Genomic DNA, 17,428 nt, shown 5'->3' with positions numbered 1-17,428 from the left:
AGTGTATCTTAGCCCATCACAGAGAAAAGCATCCCCCTCCCTCGGTGCACTTGATGACACTTTCCCCTTTTCCTTCCACAGCCATCTCATTGGCTCATTAGTGAGATTATCAATTCGTGTCAAATTGAGGGTTGCTCTGTGACATACTTCTGCCCATTAGAAACTGGTGTTTGAACTCAGGAGACTTATCCAATCAGTTTTGGGCAGACTTGGATTCATGTCGCAGAGGTGGAAGACAAATGTCTAACTCTCTGCTTTGTTCTTGCACTCAGTTCTAAAAGCCAGCTATTCATTTTCAAACACCACATCTAAATTTCTACATCCAATATTTTATTGTTTTCATATCGGTGACAATGGGACAACATTCTTATCCATTAGCATTTTCATCGAAGCTCACAAAAACACCTGCGTATAAAATTCTGTCAGGCTTGGGAATATTAAGGAAACCCTTGCAAGACTGATTTTCACAGTTTTATGGCAGCTCTGAGTTTTGCAGAACGTCCTCGTGGATTTTCCTGAACTTCCTGCAGGTCAGGAGTCAACACTTTCTTCCGAATGTTTGACCAGTTCAAGTTCCTCTGTTCAGCGTGACATGTTTCATCCTCTTCCTGTCTTCTAAGTCCTTGTCTAATTTTTTGCCTTGCGCTTAGGTTCGGCTTCTCGGACAGGCTAATGCCATGTAGGAAACGTTTTACGATGCGGTCTTCGAGTGAATGAAACGTTAATGCAACCAAGCAGCCTTGAGGTTTCAAGAACTTGTGAGCCGTTTTAAGTCCGCTGTACAATTCGTTCAATTCATCATTCACAAAGATTCGCAAGGCCTGGAATGTTTTGGTCGCCACATGCGCGGGTCTCTGAAGCAGGTCTTTGCGTGCATACATTGCTGCTGCTGGGAATGCTCCTGTGACACCCATAAACAAAAAGAAAAGATCATGTTTCATAAACCTAGAGTGAAGATAAATTTTTTTAAATGAAAACAGTCCTTTCTAAGAAAAACATAGAGCTAGATACATCTTGGGGAACAAAATATACAATACGAAGAAATTTGACTTCTGTTATGTAGCTCTGATGTGCTTACTGTAAATTAAATATAACACACATCTAATTTTAGGCGTTCGGTCATTTTTTAAAAACTACTTTTTGTAGTTTCTGACCAGTACAAAGATGATAATGAGGTACATCATGTTGAGTTTCAAATGCTAGTTGAATTTAAAACAGGACAAAGAGCAGAGACTCCCCTGCAGCTGTCCTAACTCCTGTCATATTGCACCACAATGCTCAGGTGCATTCCTGCTGTCTCTATTGCACCCAACACATTTCATTGTGATTTCAGTAGATATCTCAATGAAATTGAAACTGGAACATTTAGTCAGCCTGCAACTGTTCAATGCCTGCAACTCCCTTCCATTTTTAAGACCAACAATTAAGCTATCTTCTATTTGTGAAAAGCAATTATGGAAAGTGATTGTGTCATCCACTAATTATAAGTATATAATGCTCTAAATTAAATGACCAACTGCATTCTTGCTGCCCTACATAGATATTTTCATATTGGCAGACTAGGCAACAAATAAACTATTGATTCTTACAGTTTATCTTACCTTACTTTATTATGGCAGGTCACAACAACGTCACATAATGAAACAGGTTCACTATTATGACCGTCATGAATTAACCTGAAGATAAGAGATTCACTAGAAAGCTACTTTGGCAAAATCAATTTCTCTTTTGCACCGTTAGAATAATATGGGTATTTGGGTACAATACACCTTCAATGACTTGACTAAAAGGAAACACATCCATTCTTCACTGACGTTACCTTATTTGTAGTTAACAAAAAGCAATTTTCACTATGTGGTATCCAATAAAAGTATGTTCAATCTCTAATGCAACATTGAACATAAAACACACAGAAAATTACATTGAACTGCATGCCTAGAAACAAATAGTTAATAAAACTGCTGGATGTTGGTGTAATTGCTATTACTGTGCTCAATTTGAAATGCAACTGTGTGAAAACAATCCCTTCCACAGAACAGCAAGAATTGTATTAATAATCCTATTAAAATTTATCAAATTCATTCAGAGCCTTTGCAGAGCATTACATTTCCAACATTGTTGGAGTTTTTAGAACCAACAGGTTTTTTCTTTGGTTGTTAAGATTGAAGTGATGATGCTGCAGAGTTTTTGATTTGAAAAAAGTCCATCTATTTTGTAGTTCTCTACATCTTAAAGAAAATAAACTTGGATAAATAATGCTGTCCAATCATTAGTTTTGAAGTTGATTAAACAGATAAACAGTTATTGCATGTTTCAAATAGAAGCTAAATTTTTCCAATTGGCTCCATTTTAAATGCACCATTACACACAATTTAAGCACGCTTAAAATTATTGAAAAATTAATTGATATATAACTTTTATATAGGTCATAGTTGTATGATGATACAAGAGTTATTAGCAAGTACTACTGAGTTCCGAAACTCATTCTTTCCTCTACCCAATGATAGTGTACTTGGGAATTGCCAATACTTGACACTGAGCTCCTGAGCAAACGTTAAGAATTCTAGTAAGTGTTTCCACAGGCCTCACTGGTTCATTAAAATTGTTTATTGCCAAGTGGTTCCACTAAGGATTTTCCATCTTGTTTTACAGCACCTCAATTTATTTATTTACTGAGCACATAAAACAAGTGCTCAGAAATCTGTCGGCTATCAGTGACGAACTCCACCATTTAAAGCCAACTGTCATATTAGTGAAGCTCTCAATTTGATGGCTGTGTTTGACTTGGCTAACTGAACTTTGACCATTTTATATTTTACGTCTGTTGATTGGTGTTGTATCCATTTAATTCTACTCCTTTAATTTAACTCACTTGTGTACACCTCCAACAGCAGCATCCCTGTTGTCACTGATATAAAAACAAAAAACCGCGGATGCTGGAAATCCAAAACAAAAACAGGACTACCTGGAAAAACTCAGCAGGTCTGGCAGCATTGGCGGAGAAAAGAGTTGACGTTTCGAGTCCTCATGACCCTTCTGTCGAAGGGTCATGAGGACTCAAAATGTCAACTCTTTTCTTCTCCGCTGATGCTGCCAGACCTGCTGAGTTTTTCCAGGTAGTCCTGTTTTTGTTTTTTCTCCCTGTTGTCACTGCTGATCATAAGCATTCCATTCAGCCTGCCAACCAATAGTGGTGTTGAATTTGGTTCAAGGAAGGGAATTCCTGCATACAGAGGTGAGGCATGTGTTCTGATATGGTAGGCATCAAGCACCCACACAGAGATGAAAGAGGAACTAAACCATATGACCCAAGCACAACAACTTGGATATGTTGGTACAGATTGGGTATGTTAGTACAGGGTCAAGCAGCAAGGTAGTCACTAAGCCATTGCAAGTCATTCTTTGGCTACAATTAGATAGATAAAGATGGAACCAAGTGTGAGCAATCCCACCCAACTGGATGACAGTGGAGGACCGTTGGAGGGTGGTGTGGTCAACCATCCCAAAGGCTGCAGACAGGTTGAGAAAAATGAAGAGGGAAAGTTTATCTTCGTCACAATCATGTAGGATGTCATTTGTGACTTTGATAAGAGCTGTTTCAATACTATGACTAGTGACAATTGCCAGATAAATTTGTCATTCATTCATTGATGAATCAAGCAGTTAACCGCAGCTTTGTTTCCCAGGTGAAATTTGTTTGTCAGTTGTAAGAGGATTTGAGTATAGAGGTAGTGAAGTCTCGCTCCAACTGTATAGAACCTTGGTTAGACTGCACCTGGAGTAGTGTGTGCAGTTTTGGTCGCCTTACCTTAGGAAGGATACTATTGCCATAGAGGGAGTGCAACGAAGGTTCACCAGACTTGTTCCCGGGATGGCAGGATTGTCCTATAAAGAGAAATCGAGGAAACTGGGCCTGTATTCTCTAGAGTTTTGAAGAATGAGGTATGATCTCATTGAAAACTACAAAATAATTAAAGGGATAGAGAAGGTAGATGCAGGTAAGGTGTTTCCCCTGGCATGGGAGACAAGAACCAGGGGACACCATTTCAAAATTAGGGGGAAGCCACTTAAGACTGAGATAAGGAGGAATTATTTTACTTAGAGGGTTGTGAATGTTTGGAATTCTCTACCCTAGAGGACTGTGGAAGCTCAGTCATTGAGTACGTTTAAAGTAGAGATTGACAGACTTCTAGATACCAATGATATGAAGGGATATGGGGATATTGCGGGAAAAAGGCATTGAAGTGGATGATCAGCCATGTTCGTACTGAATGGCAGAGCAGACTAGATGGGCTGAATGGCCTTCTCCTGCTCCTATGTTCCGATGTCTCTCAGAAAAGAAGCTGGAAAAGTAAGCAATTTCCAATTCCCATTTGGAGCTGGCACAAAAACCACCAAACATTCCCTAACACAGTTCCTAAACGAACAACATTTCTTCAAGAAGTACTGTCCAGCTCATGAAAATCCTATTTTCGAACAGCGTTCTTAAACCTGGCTTTTCTCAAGCTCAGAGGCTTAATTTAAACTTAAAAAAAGTTAAAAAGCACTCCAATGGTGATCTCACACTTTTGGATAATTACAGTCATCAGATGTTCCTGTTTTCATTTTATTTGCTTGAAAATAATGAAAAGAATTGGGAATGTTGGACTAATTGAAAAATAATAATAATTGTGTTTGCAGTCAATACTTGGATCAGTGTTGAAATCAGGAGAGCGTTGTTCTCTGTGCCATCGCCCAGAATCACTTTAAGGTGCTGTAGAACTTTGAAAATGAGAACCGATTGTTTTGGTTCAACGGTTGCACTTGGACTTCAAACATTTAACTGCAGGAATTAAAGTGCAAAACACCTTTTTTAAATGAAAACAGAAAGTGGTGGGGAAAACTCGGAATATCTGGCTGTAACTGGAGAGAGAAGCGGAGTTAACGTTTCAAGTCCGTGTGACTCTTCTCCAGCTCCAAAGAAGAGTCATATGGACTCAAAACATTGGGCAGAATTTTGCCCTTGATGGGCGGGTGCAGGCCCCACCGGTTCGGGCAGCTGAACTCCACCGCCGAAACGGGCCCTGCCGCTGCCTCGGGGAGGGCGCTGAAAGTTTTTGAAAGCGTAAAAATAGAAAAATATTTTTTTTTTTTAACATGTCCCCCTCATGTGACAATGGCACACGAGATGGGGGCATGTTAATAAATATCACAGAAACCTTAACATTTTTAAAACCGACATGAAACCTCATCCCACCAGTGGATGAGGCTTCATGTATTATCAGAAGCCCACTGGAGCTCTTGGCCTGCCCACCAGCCTTAAGGTTGAATGGGCAGGTCCTTTAATTGATTTAACTACCCTCAATTGGCCATTGACAAGTCAGCGGGCAGACAGCTGATTTTGCTGTGCCCCCACCTTCCTGAATATTTAAATGGGTTCCCCCCCCGCACCCCCCACCCCCCCGACAACCGATGTCATTCCACGCCATCTGCGCATTGGAGTGCGGGCCCCGCTCCCAGCTCGCCAACGGAAAAATTCTGCCCATTAACTCTGTTTCTCCACAGATGCTGCCAGACCTGCTGAGTTTATCCAGCATTTTCTGTTTCCATTTCAGATTTCCAACATCTGCAGTATTTTGCTTTTGAACATTTTTAAAAATCCTTTCGGAAGTATTTTTTCTCTATTTGTAGTTTAGAATGGCAAAAAAAACAAGCTGATTGTTCTTGTGGTACAAAATTCTAAAAGTTTTGAAAGTTACCGTTCAGCTTTCCTCAGTCCCAATTTTAGAATTCTAATTGATTCTTGTGAAAGTGACAGGCGAATGCAAAACATCCAGTATGAAAAAAAAATTAGTTAATTCAAAACATCAAACAATCTAATTGAGCCATGAAGAATGACTTTCACTGTTTCAAAGTATAACAGTGCACCTAACTTCATGAATTTTCTCAAATCTGTGGCAAGTAAAAGGAAGCATCTTGGCATTCCTTAATTGGGCTGCTGAAATGGTTAAGTTACAAAATAATATCCATATAACGTGCTGCGCTCTCATGTTTGAGGATTTAAGTTCCTCGAGTACCTAAAAACAGTACCTTCTAAATCATTAATTCGCTCCAGGAAGCAATGTGTAGGCATTCTTTTGCCAAATTTGTGTAACACTTTGTGTAAAACTTCAAGAATAATCACCATCTCTGCTGCAACTCACAAAGGCATTTTGGTGCACTGAAAGCAGTGGGGAAATTAATTTGGATATTTATGTTTTGGAATCCATGAAGTATTCCGGAGATCATCCCTTATCATTTGAACATGAGGTAAAATTTAAATTAACCACTTTTAACATTCGGTGGGTTAGCTCTATTTTGTGAGCTGTTTCCCAATCCAAACCATACTTCACCCTCCCACCGTCCCTGTGTCAGCTCTTTGATGATTAGCATTCAGCGATGCCATTAGCCATAGGTTGCTTTTGAAGTTAACTGAATTGAAATTCAGTGAATTCTAGGCAGCCTAAAGGAGATTTTTAATTATCATTAAGACTAGAGTGAAAAAAATGGCATATTTTCTAACCCTTCTGTAGCATAAATCTATTGTGGCTTGTGCTTTCACCCCATAATGTTTTGTCACCAGACTATGAAATATTCTGCAAATTGTGGATGCGTGATCTTTTTTAAAGTTATATTTATCCACTTAATCTGGTTTCAACATATTCTTCCTCAGTCATGAGGGTGCAAGGTTTTGGGCTGTGAGCTTTTTCACAGCTTCTACCAAGCATTAGTCAAACAGGAGGACTGGTTACCAGGACAGTAGAGTCTCCCTGTTGTTTTCTCCCCATCCCCACCCCTACCCCTCCCCCTCTGTTGCCATGATCCAAAAATAGAGAGTTTAAGCTAAGACACCCAGCACAAAGCCAGCAAATATCAAATCTTTTCTATTGAGGGCAGGTGAATTACTAAGTGCCGGCTGGTATTTGAACCTCTGAATAGGAATCCAAAATTCTGCTACGAGTACTGGGGAGAGTTACTGAGACAGTGTTTAGAAGCTACGCATCAATAGAGACATAGTCATAAACACAGCATGCCTCAGCTTCAACTGTGCATATTGATTCAACTCCCTCCCACTTATGCAGCTCAGCAACTCCCCAGAGCCTGTGATGACGCCATTGGCAGCTACTGTTTAAGAACAAATAAAAAGAAAACAGAAATAAATAAAAGGATGTTAATGTTAATCGTATTTCTTTGCAATAGTTGGGCTTTTGAAAAACCTAGACTCCTGATGGTGTTACACACTTCAGAAGGTTGCATAGTCATCACTCACACTACAGCAAATGCATTAAAATGTCTTCAAGGCTAAAGAACAAAAGATATGATTCCTTAGTTAAAATTTGCATTAACATTAACTTGTTAATTTTTGGTTTAATTCTTTCATGGGATGTGGCATTATTGGCAAGGTCAGCATTGGTTGCCCATCCCTAATCATCTTTGAAATGAGGGGTTTGCTTGGCCACTTCAGAAGGCAGTTAAGAGACAACTACATTGCTGATTTTGAACGTTCACCATATTTCCCCACAATTATTTCTACTGATGGACAAGTTTAATCAGTGAATAGCCCAAGTCATAAAAGAAAGGCTTGCACTTATATAGAACTTTTCATGACCACCAGACATTTCAAAGTATCTTACAGACAATGAAGAACTTTTTGAAGTGCAGTCACTGTTGTAATGTCGGAAACATAAAGACAAGGAAGATTTCAGACTCAAACCCTGATGTGTGTGGAGTTGGATGATCTCAGCTGGGGATGCACAAGGCTCCCCCATTTGATGTCAGTACTCCTGACTCAAGACATGCACATAAATAATTACTATTAACTGGAAAACTAGCAACCAAGGAACCATATCTCAGTAAGTAGTCATGCATTCAGAAAACATAGAAAAGGAAAAAAAAAAAATTGATGAGCAGAAAAAAGTCCAAAATGCTTAAGAGAAATGTAACAGATCTACACAAAAATCGTAAACATTTATTCTAGATCTATTAAAAATGTGTTTGTTTTTAGGGATCAACTACCTAGAAAGCAATTTAAAATTACTGTTGGGTGAATTAAAGAAAAGGGCTCAAGGGATAGCAGAGTGATTAGAACTATTTGATCGTGTGTAAGATAAATGCCAACATGGGCTGGTTGGGCCAAATGGCCTACTTCCATGTTATACTGTCTACACATTTCTATGTAAAATAGTGAATTATCTGCAAAACTCAACATTAATGTTTGTTTTTTGACACATGCATCTAAGCTTGTCACTTCAAAATACAAACTAGCCAAATTTTTAGTGGTAAGTTTGCTTTTTTATTATTCAATCATAAGATTTAAGTGTTACTGGCAAGGTCAGCATTTATTTCCCTTCACTAACTGCCGTTGAGAAGGTGATGGTGAGTCACCTTCTTGAATCGCTACAGTCCATGTGGTGTAGGTACACACACAGTGCTGTTAGGAATGAGTTCCAGGTTGTTGACCCAGCGAAAGTGAAGTAACGGTGATATAGTTCAAGTCAGCATGGTGTGTGGCTTGGAGGGGAACTTGCAGGTGGTGGTGGTGTTACCATCTGCCTGCTGTCCTTGTTCTTCTAGATGATAGGGGACATGGGGTTTGGAAGAGGCTGTCGAAGAAGGATTGGCAAATTGCTGCAGTGCATCTTCTTGATGGTGCACACCACTGCCATATGCACCAGAGGTGTTGATCAAGCGGGCTACTTTGTCCTGGATGGTGTTGAGCTTCTTGAGAGCTGTTGGAGCTGCATTCATCCAGGCAAGTGTGGAGTATTCCATCACACTCCTGACTTGTGTCTCGTAAATGGTGGAGAGGTTTTAGGGAGTCAGGAAGTGAGTTACGCACTGCAGGATTCCCAGCCTCTGACCTGCTACTGTAGCCACAGTATATATATTATATATATATATATATATATATATATATATATATATATATATATGCATGGTCAATGGCAACCCCCCAGGATGTTGACAGTGGGGGATTCAGCAATGATAATGCCATTGAATGCCATGGGGAGATGGTTAGATTCTCTGTTGAAGATTCACTTGTGACACTGGTTTTCAGCCCAAGCCTGACTGTTGTCCAGGTCTTGCTGCATTCAGGCATGGACTGCTTCAGTATCTGAGGAGGTTGAATGATGCTGAACATTGTGCAATAATCAGCAAACATCCCCACTTCTGACCTGATGGTGCAGGGAAAGTCATTAATGAAGCAGCTGAAGATGGTTGAATCTAGGACACCACCCTGAGGAACTTTGCAGCAATGTTCTGGGACTGAGATGACTGGCCTTCAACAACCACAACTATCTTTATTTGTGCTAGGTATGACTCTAGCCAGTGGAAAGTTCTCTCCTGATTCCCATTGACTTCAATTTTGTTAGGGCTCCTTGATGCCACACTCAGTCAAACACTGCCTTGATGTCAAGAGCAGTCACTCTCACCTCACCTTGGGAATTCGTCTTTAGCTTTAGTTCTTTTGCGCAGTACTTAACCAACATTCCATCAGATTTATATGCACGGTATTTGTACAGCTGCCACTTAGACAGTTCCTGAAGTGAACATTTAAGGATGGCCCAGGACATATTTTTTCACCACAACAGTTTGTGAGTTGAGGAGAACTTCCATAACTAATGGAATAGGAAGTCCTTTAGAGAAATGCATGGTCAAAATGGTATTACCTCCATTTACTGATGGTGCTTTTCCTGAATATTAGATCCATCCAGAAATAGCTTTGTAGTTTTGCTTACTGCCAGTTGTTGTCATCAACAGAACCTTAATTCTAATCACCAATGCAGCCTTACAATAAATGGTATCTTTGATAGCTGAATGCATATCAAGTAGAGGATATGAAATGCACTGCCAAATATAACAAAGGATAAGGATGGCCTTAACAAAATTCCACGGAACTACATTTAAGATATCCAACTGCAAGCTGAAAACCAGTCTCTAGTCAACCAGAGGATTGGTCCTCTTTGGCTTCCCAGGCCACTGACAGAATCTGGAGTACCCACTGGTGAGAATGCCAGAGGGGGAATTTTAACCTGTAAGTGTGGTGGTGGTGGTGGGGGTGTGAGAAGTGCAGTGCTGCTGTGTGCAAGGGAAAATGCTGCCATGCCAGGGGGCCGATAGGAACCTGCTGACTTCCGCAATTAACTGGGACCTGTTACAAAGTGTTCGGGAACCAGTGTGTCTGCAATTTAAGTTTACAAAAAGCCAACTGACTTGAGGATTTAACCCTGGATTCTGGCTTTAACTGCCAGCGCACAGGTTTCCCAGGCTGTCTGAAGTCTGCAAGGTCAATGAGGTAAAAGCAGAGCAGAAGTTGACAGGATTGTGAAATTGACAGGCTGGAAACTTTTTAAATACTGAATTATAACATCTGATTCTTTGCCCAAGTGAAAGGCTTTTGCTCACAGGATCTGTACTGAGAGTATCCTTTCATTTTTTAGATGAGGAACAGGAGGGACAGCACCATCCAGCAGCAACAGCTGCCTTGCCCTCAGCCACCTGCTGCTCCACCGGACAAAGAAGATGAACGTAGAGCTCCAACTCACAGGAGGTGACACCCCCAATACAGGGGCTACAGGCAGAGGATCAGCTTTCAGGACATGAATGAGCATCAGTGTCTCCAGGAGGGTCAGGTTTGCACGAAGGTCAATGCTGACATCTGCAGCTTCTTGGAACAAGACCTCCTTCCAAGTGGACCAGGATGGCATGCACTGCCGGTTCACTACAGCCCTCAATTTCTTTACCTCTGGCTCATACCAGGGATCTGCTAGTGACATTTGTATGATTTCACAATTTGCTGTCCACAAGTGCATTGCCTAGGTGACTGATGCCATGTTTGCCAGGGATGCTAACTACACAGCTGATGACATCATTCAGAAACAGAGGACTCTTAGATTCACTGCAATCGTTAGATTTTCACAGGAATTCACAGACTGCACACATGTGACAATCAAGGTCCCCCCAAATCAACTAAGGGTACTTGTTAATCAAAAGGGATTTCACCCCTTCAATGTTCAGCTAGTATGTAGACACCAGAAGATCATCATGTAAATCTGTGTAAGATATCCAGACAACGTGGGAGCTTTAGGAGGTCCTTAAACAGAGTTCCTATTTCCATAAGCCCTTTCTCCATCTTCCTTCTATGGTCCAATTGCTCTGCTGTGTTAGCCAAGAGTTGGACAACGCTATATCGCACTTCAGTTAGATGGTGAATGGCCTAAGCAAGGCTTTCTTCCATCCTTTCTAAAATGGCAGACTGAGTGCTTAGACGATTGGTGAGGGCCAGAAAGCACTTGGTTGTCTGTCACACCTGATGTTTCATATCGGTGGCCACACTTTCCATCGCGATGGGCATTACCACAAAGGCCTGAGACATCATGGCATTAATGCTAGAGACAAACTACTGCAATCTCTCTGCACTGGTGTGCAATGCTTCTGGAAATGCTGACAGAACCTCACAATCTCTGCTGCTGTTCCAGAATGGTCTGCTTTGTTGATGACCTCCCTCTTCTGCATTTAGCTTGGCAGGGCTTGGAGAGTCCTACACCACCATCCAATAGGGTCTCTCCACGGCTGTCCCTGCTCATTTGCAACGTGCATTTTACCATGTGACAACCCAACTAGCTGCCTTGGCGACTTGATCAATGTGTGTGTGCCTAGGTTGGTGGAGGGAACACATGAGTTGGGTATGACACCGCTTCCTCAGACTGCACAAGGTCCTCTGAGGACTCCCTGGGCACCTCCTGCAACAGCTGCTGCATGACACTTGATGGATATGTGGGAGATTAAAAACATGAATTAGAACTGAGTTGAAAGAGTTCAAATCCAACACTGTGCAAGTGGAGTTAGATCAGTCAAGAACTTGTTGAATGGCGGAACAGGTTCAAGGGGCTAAGTGGCCTATCCCAGTTCCTATGATCATATTTCAGTTACTGGTGACATCAGGTCAACATGAGTGATTACTGAGTACCATGTAGATGTGTGATATATAATTCTATCAACAGCTATCAGAAAGACTCCATCTCTCCATCTTCAATAGCCAAGTACTCTGCACTCTGCTGATCTCCATCACTGCCCCTCCGCAGCAGTCAGGTGGCGATGACTGTAGGGCTACCCCCCCCCCCCCCCCCCCCCGGTTCTCTGCTTCTCACTGGTGTTCTGCGCTCTCTTCCGTTGCAAGGAGAGAAAGGGAGAGTTACATGTGTGAGAAATGGGATGGTTTGAGAGGATAGAATGACAACATTTGTGGAGGATGACTGTGAGGGAAGAGTGTGAGATGGCAATAGGCTAAGGTTGAGTGTATGTGTTGGCTGTTCAGATGAGGATGTGAGGAGGTAGCTTAAGAGAGAGGAGTGGGTGGAGCTGCAAAATGTGTTGGTCTGAGGAGTGCTGTGCAGGAGAATACCAGGGTAGTCAGAGTGAGAGGGTTGGCAATTGAATGTGACATGCCACTCACCTTTCCAATCCTTTGAATCTTTTTTGGCGCTATCCACTGTGAGACCACGCTCACCTTTCTCAACTTCCAGCTATACCTGCTTGCACTCAGGGGATGGGCCGTTCCTCTTGTTTGCTGGGGATAATATTTTTCTGCAGGGTCTCCCAACCCGGGATGCCTCAGAGAACTGAGGGCAGGAGGCAGTCTTTCGGCATTGAAACTCCATCAGTAAAGTTCCTGTTTCTGCCTGACAATTGCAAAATGTTTCCATTCCATTCCTGCTGAGCCCCTTTAAATATTGAGCCTTTCATGCTCAGGTGAGGGTTTTGATCATGCCCACATGCTCTGACTGGTCGGGATATCTGGAAGTGGGTGCTAATGCCTTGGCTGAGTTAAAAAGCCATGGCAAAGCCCGTTCCACCATCTTTCATATTCCCAAACGCACAGTCACCCTCTCCACTGTGAACAGGTCCAAAGGTTAAAATTCCACCTCATGTATTTGGTGCAGATAAAGTCCATCCTCACTAACAGACGTGCAGTGCTGTCATTCTTACAGGCCTGGTCATTTTAAGATTTCTCATTTTGGGAGAGTTCATGTCAGACTTCTGAGAAACCTTTAACCTTACCTGAAGTGGGTAGATTTCTTAAAAGAGTAGCACAGGGCATTGCTGATGTTCAAAGGTGTATTGCACGTTAATCTATATTTTGTCTCAATCAAAAGTTCTTAACATTTAGAAATGTCTTCATTTTAATCTCAAATAAGTGTACTTTAGTTAATTATTTCTAAAGTCACGACTCTTTCTTTAAGTTGTCACTATCTTTAGATAAACTACATTTCTTTAAAAAAAATGAATCAAATAAAAAAATGCCCCTTTTTGGCACTTGGAAACTGGCCTCTCATATTTTAAAATGCTCTTTAAAATCTGGCTCTAATCAAGCTTTTGTTCACCTGGCCTAATATCTCCTTACATGACTCAGCATCAAATTTTATTTAATAACTCTCCTGGGATGTCCCTTGGGCATTAAAAGTGTTATCGAAATAAGCTGTTGCTGTGGTTAAATCTGTTTTTTTCATGCAGACTAATTTTCTGGTGAAACCATTTGTAGCTCTTCAACAAGTTAAATTTCCGCAATACTAAATATATACAAAGGCACTTCAAAGTGCTTCACAAAGCAATTAATGGCAACTGGATATTGACGTAGGTGAAAGTAAGGGAAGAGAAGTGATCGACTCAGCACAATTAATCTCAGCACTCTGAACTATCATGTAAAATGAATCAGTCAAGTTACCTGTTCATTCATTATCCAGTCACCTTTGCTGAATAAGCGATGCTTAGACATTTGGTATGGTCATGAATATGTTTGCTGTGCCACTGAATTCACTGTTGAAAATTGCACTCCACTCCCTGGGCTCAAACATTCACCCAGATTTGGCATTTAAAATGCCAGTGACACTGTTAACATTCTTCGCTGTCTTTAGTGTGAAACTGATAGCAACTTCTCATATCTGCACATGTGTAGTTAAGTGCAGAAATCCAGAAGATGCTGTCAGTGATTTCTGTTCCTCCATAGGCTGCACTATTGAAGTTCTCAGAGTTAGAAATCATCTAGAAATCACTGAATTGACATGCATTTCCACTATTATTCTCACTGTTAATAACCCTTGATAAAGTTATACCTTATTGAATAAGCATAACTGGGATTTTAATGATGTACTAAGTCATAATTACTATTCAACAACCTCTCTGGCCCTGAAAAACTGATTTTATATTTCGGGAACATTAAATTTCTCGATCCCATTGATTAAACTTACAAATTTAAAAAAAATATGATATTTCAACTTCCACCCAAGGTCCAATCTTTATTTTGCTCTCTGTAAAATTACACAAAGTGAATGATAAAACTTGCTTGTTACTTGCTATCTGGGCTTCAATGTGATTGGCTGATTAGCCTGCTTGATGACACCACTGTTGCTGGGCTTCAGAAATCCCTATAGTTAGTGCCAGACTGAAATTGATGTCAGGAAAGGTGAAATCTACGCCATGGAGCTCGCTAGATCTTTGCGGGCAGCTTTGTTCAAAGTTCGAGGTCACTTTACCACTGAATGCAAAATCCAGGCCATTTAGGAATGGCCCTTGACAAACTGCTACACATGGAACAGTAGCCCCAATTTAATTTCATTGATTCAGTGAAAGAGAAGTAAGAAAAAAGAGAGAAAATACTTGAGGAGCAGAAGAAAACTTTCAGCAAAAAGAAAACATTTAGTTACTGTGGTTATAAATAGCATTGTATTGTCACTAAGCGACTTTGGTTGCTGACTCACAGAAGCTACCTAGAGGTTTCACCAAGCTGTTTTAATCATTTCTTGTGATAGAATTTGTAAATAAAACGTTTGGACATATGGTATACACATAAATATTTACTGAAACACATGGTATCTGATGTATTTTTCTAATATTTGAATATTATTTGAATATCTAAATCTCATTCTAACGAATTATCAATTTTGATCTACAATATGTATGTCTTCTGATTGCACACAGAAGATGGATGGCTAGCTACTTGGGAGGAATCTTATACTCTTGTTGCAACTTCATTAAAAAAATCAAATTGTTAACATATAACAGTATATCCTATAGACACAGCACACAATATTTGTCAGTAAACTGTGTTGTGATGAGGCACAACTAATGACTGTGGTATCATCTCAGTAATCAGTAGCAATACTTTACTCATTCTATGCTGATATTCAGATGGCAGTGCTTCAACAATGCTTAAACCATAACCACATATTAAGAAAAAGGAATATACAGGTTGCTGTCTCTGATATAGAAGATGTTCTTACATGGATTTGTGGCATATTCTACTATTGACTTGCATGAACCTCAACTTTCACTAGGAGGAGGAGGGATCGTTAAAAAGGGGAATTGGTATCTTCATAATGGATGCCATGTGTTGACAACCCTCTTCACACCAGAATATGAATTTAATTTCCATTTTAGTGGATTTGTGTAAAATCACTGTGCTGTAGCCACTGAGTAAAATACATTTTTGCGTTTTGTGCTATGAGCCACTATCCCTCAACATAATGGATAATTGCAAGAATACAAATTTGGCCCTGTATTTCTTTTTCATGCAATTCTACAAAGTCACACGGAACCATTTAGCTCTAATTTCAGAATTCTCATGAATTCTTCTATATACTTATCAACAAAATATGCAAGACATAGTTCAGAATGTGATAGAAAATCAAAAATGTTATGAAGCAATTTATTTGCGAGCACAATGGGGAACCTATCACAAAAATTGATGGCAATACTTTCTAAATAGAAATCCTGATTTAAGACAAATATACAGTAATTTGTTTTGAGTTTATAGAATGAATAGAATGAAGAAGAGCAGAAGTTTAGTATAAAAATAGGACATATTTTGCCTGAAAGGATAAATTCAATCCAAACCTATATCCACTGAGAATGTTCTTGTACACTGCTAAATTTTGTCTTACAGAAAAAAATGCCCTTTTGGAAACTTTGACTTCATTATTTACAGATCATCACTGAATTCAAATTAGACTCCTTTGGGAAGAAATTGGCCCACATAGTACCCATTCGCCAGGTGGAAATCAGGGGGGAGAAAAGGACCAAATTCCTGACATAATGTCCCATCCTCATTCTATGCCTTTATGAAAGGCTCCAAAAAATGGTTTTCCAGGCATTCACCACTTACTACCAAAACCGACGTTGCCCCTCTTTTGCATATGTTAATGTGGGTCCTGAGACTCTCAACACATTATGGTCCACTTAGGTTGTCTTGTGTTTGCCACCAACAAACCAGAGTACATTTTTTTTTATTTTACAGCAAATAGTGGATTTGCTGCAAAAGGCTCTATATCACTTGCTTTGACAAGACTTGAACTAGAACTTACAAGTTCTTTGTTACAAGATTGTTACGAGGATTTTAAACATAAGGCCGCATGATAACATGGGCCCAATGGGATCATACATTCACTTATGAATAATGCAATTAAACCCCACTGAGGAGTGGGCAAATAGTGTAACTTTCCACAGGACTGATGCTAAAGGCAATCTCTTTAGAGTTACCTTCCAGACAACACTGGTGGCTCAAATAACAACTGCACAAATTTTAAGGAAGGGCAGGGCAACCCAAAACATACTTATATGAATATTACAGTTTAGAGAAATTGAATTGATTTCGTGAAACCATACAGCATTTTTTGCACTGTATATCTGTGAGTGGAACATTTTCTGAGTGCCATAAGGGTATCCACCTAGAACAGAGATCTGGGAGACAGTATGCCAAAACAGTCCATTCACCTCAGAAAGCAGATGTGACCTATGATAAATAGGTGGAGGTTGACAGATAGTCAATTCAAAGAACCATGCTTTCTTTGGCCATAAGAAGTAAAAGAATTGACATGGACAGGTGCTTCTATTCATGAATTGGGGTTTATGTTTTAAGTTAAGCGTAGAGTTGCCAACCCTCCAGGACTGGCGATCAATCTCCAGGAAACTGCTGTGTGCAATCCTGGAGAAAAATTATAGAGACATTAAAAATAAGATTTTAAAAAAAATTCTTTGAACATTTCTCTTTACAAGTTATAAAAAATATTGAAAATGGTGGGAAACAGGCTGTTTGGCTGACAGTGAAGCATCGTTTAACTGGGTAATGAGTCTTTTTGCTTTCCAATTGGCGTAGGAAGGTAGTGCTTCACAAAGATGGATGTGTTGGCCAACGAATGGCTGGAGGATTGGGGCAAGTCATGGAATGAAATCTCCAGGAATATATTTAACCACAGTTGGCAACTCTGGTTAAGTGTATAATTTATGTAATTAGCACCAAATATTCATCATGGTTCTTTTCACCAAGACTGTGAAGAGAGTTTTGAGCAGCATGTATTTAGTATTGAGGGACTTTACAATAAATAGGCTGCATTAAAATTTTAAAAGGGGTTAA

The 17,428-nt window shown here is 40.2% G+C and overlaps 1 protein-coding gene across 2 annotated transcripts in view; it reads right to left on the bottom strand.

Moving 5' to 3' along the window:
* Positions 1-309: 309 nt before the first annotated feature.
* The window catches only part of mettl15 (methyltransferase like 15), a 145,252-nt gene continuing 128,133 nt past the window's right edge, over positions 310-17,428 (bottom strand). For both annotated transcript variants that reach the window (XM_041197612.1, XM_041197613.1), the window contains exon 5: positions 310-901. In XM_041197612.1, the coding sequence (XP_041053546.1) occupies positions 465-901 (437 nt within the window). In that variant the 3' untranslated portion in view covers positions 310-464. The remainder of the gene's footprint in view (positions 902-17,428) is intronic.

The sequence above is a fragment of the Carcharodon carcharias genome, chromosome 10 (genome assembly GCF_017639515.1).
Source record: "Carcharodon carcharias isolate sCarCar2 chromosome 10, sCarCar2.pri, whole genome shotgun sequence".
Taxonomy (NCBI): Eukaryota; Metazoa; Chordata; class Chondrichthyes; order Lamniformes; family Lamnidae; genus Carcharodon; species Carcharodon carcharias.
The sequence above is the reverse complement of the archived record's forward strand: the minus strand, read 5'-3'. Positions and strand labels throughout refer to the sequence as shown.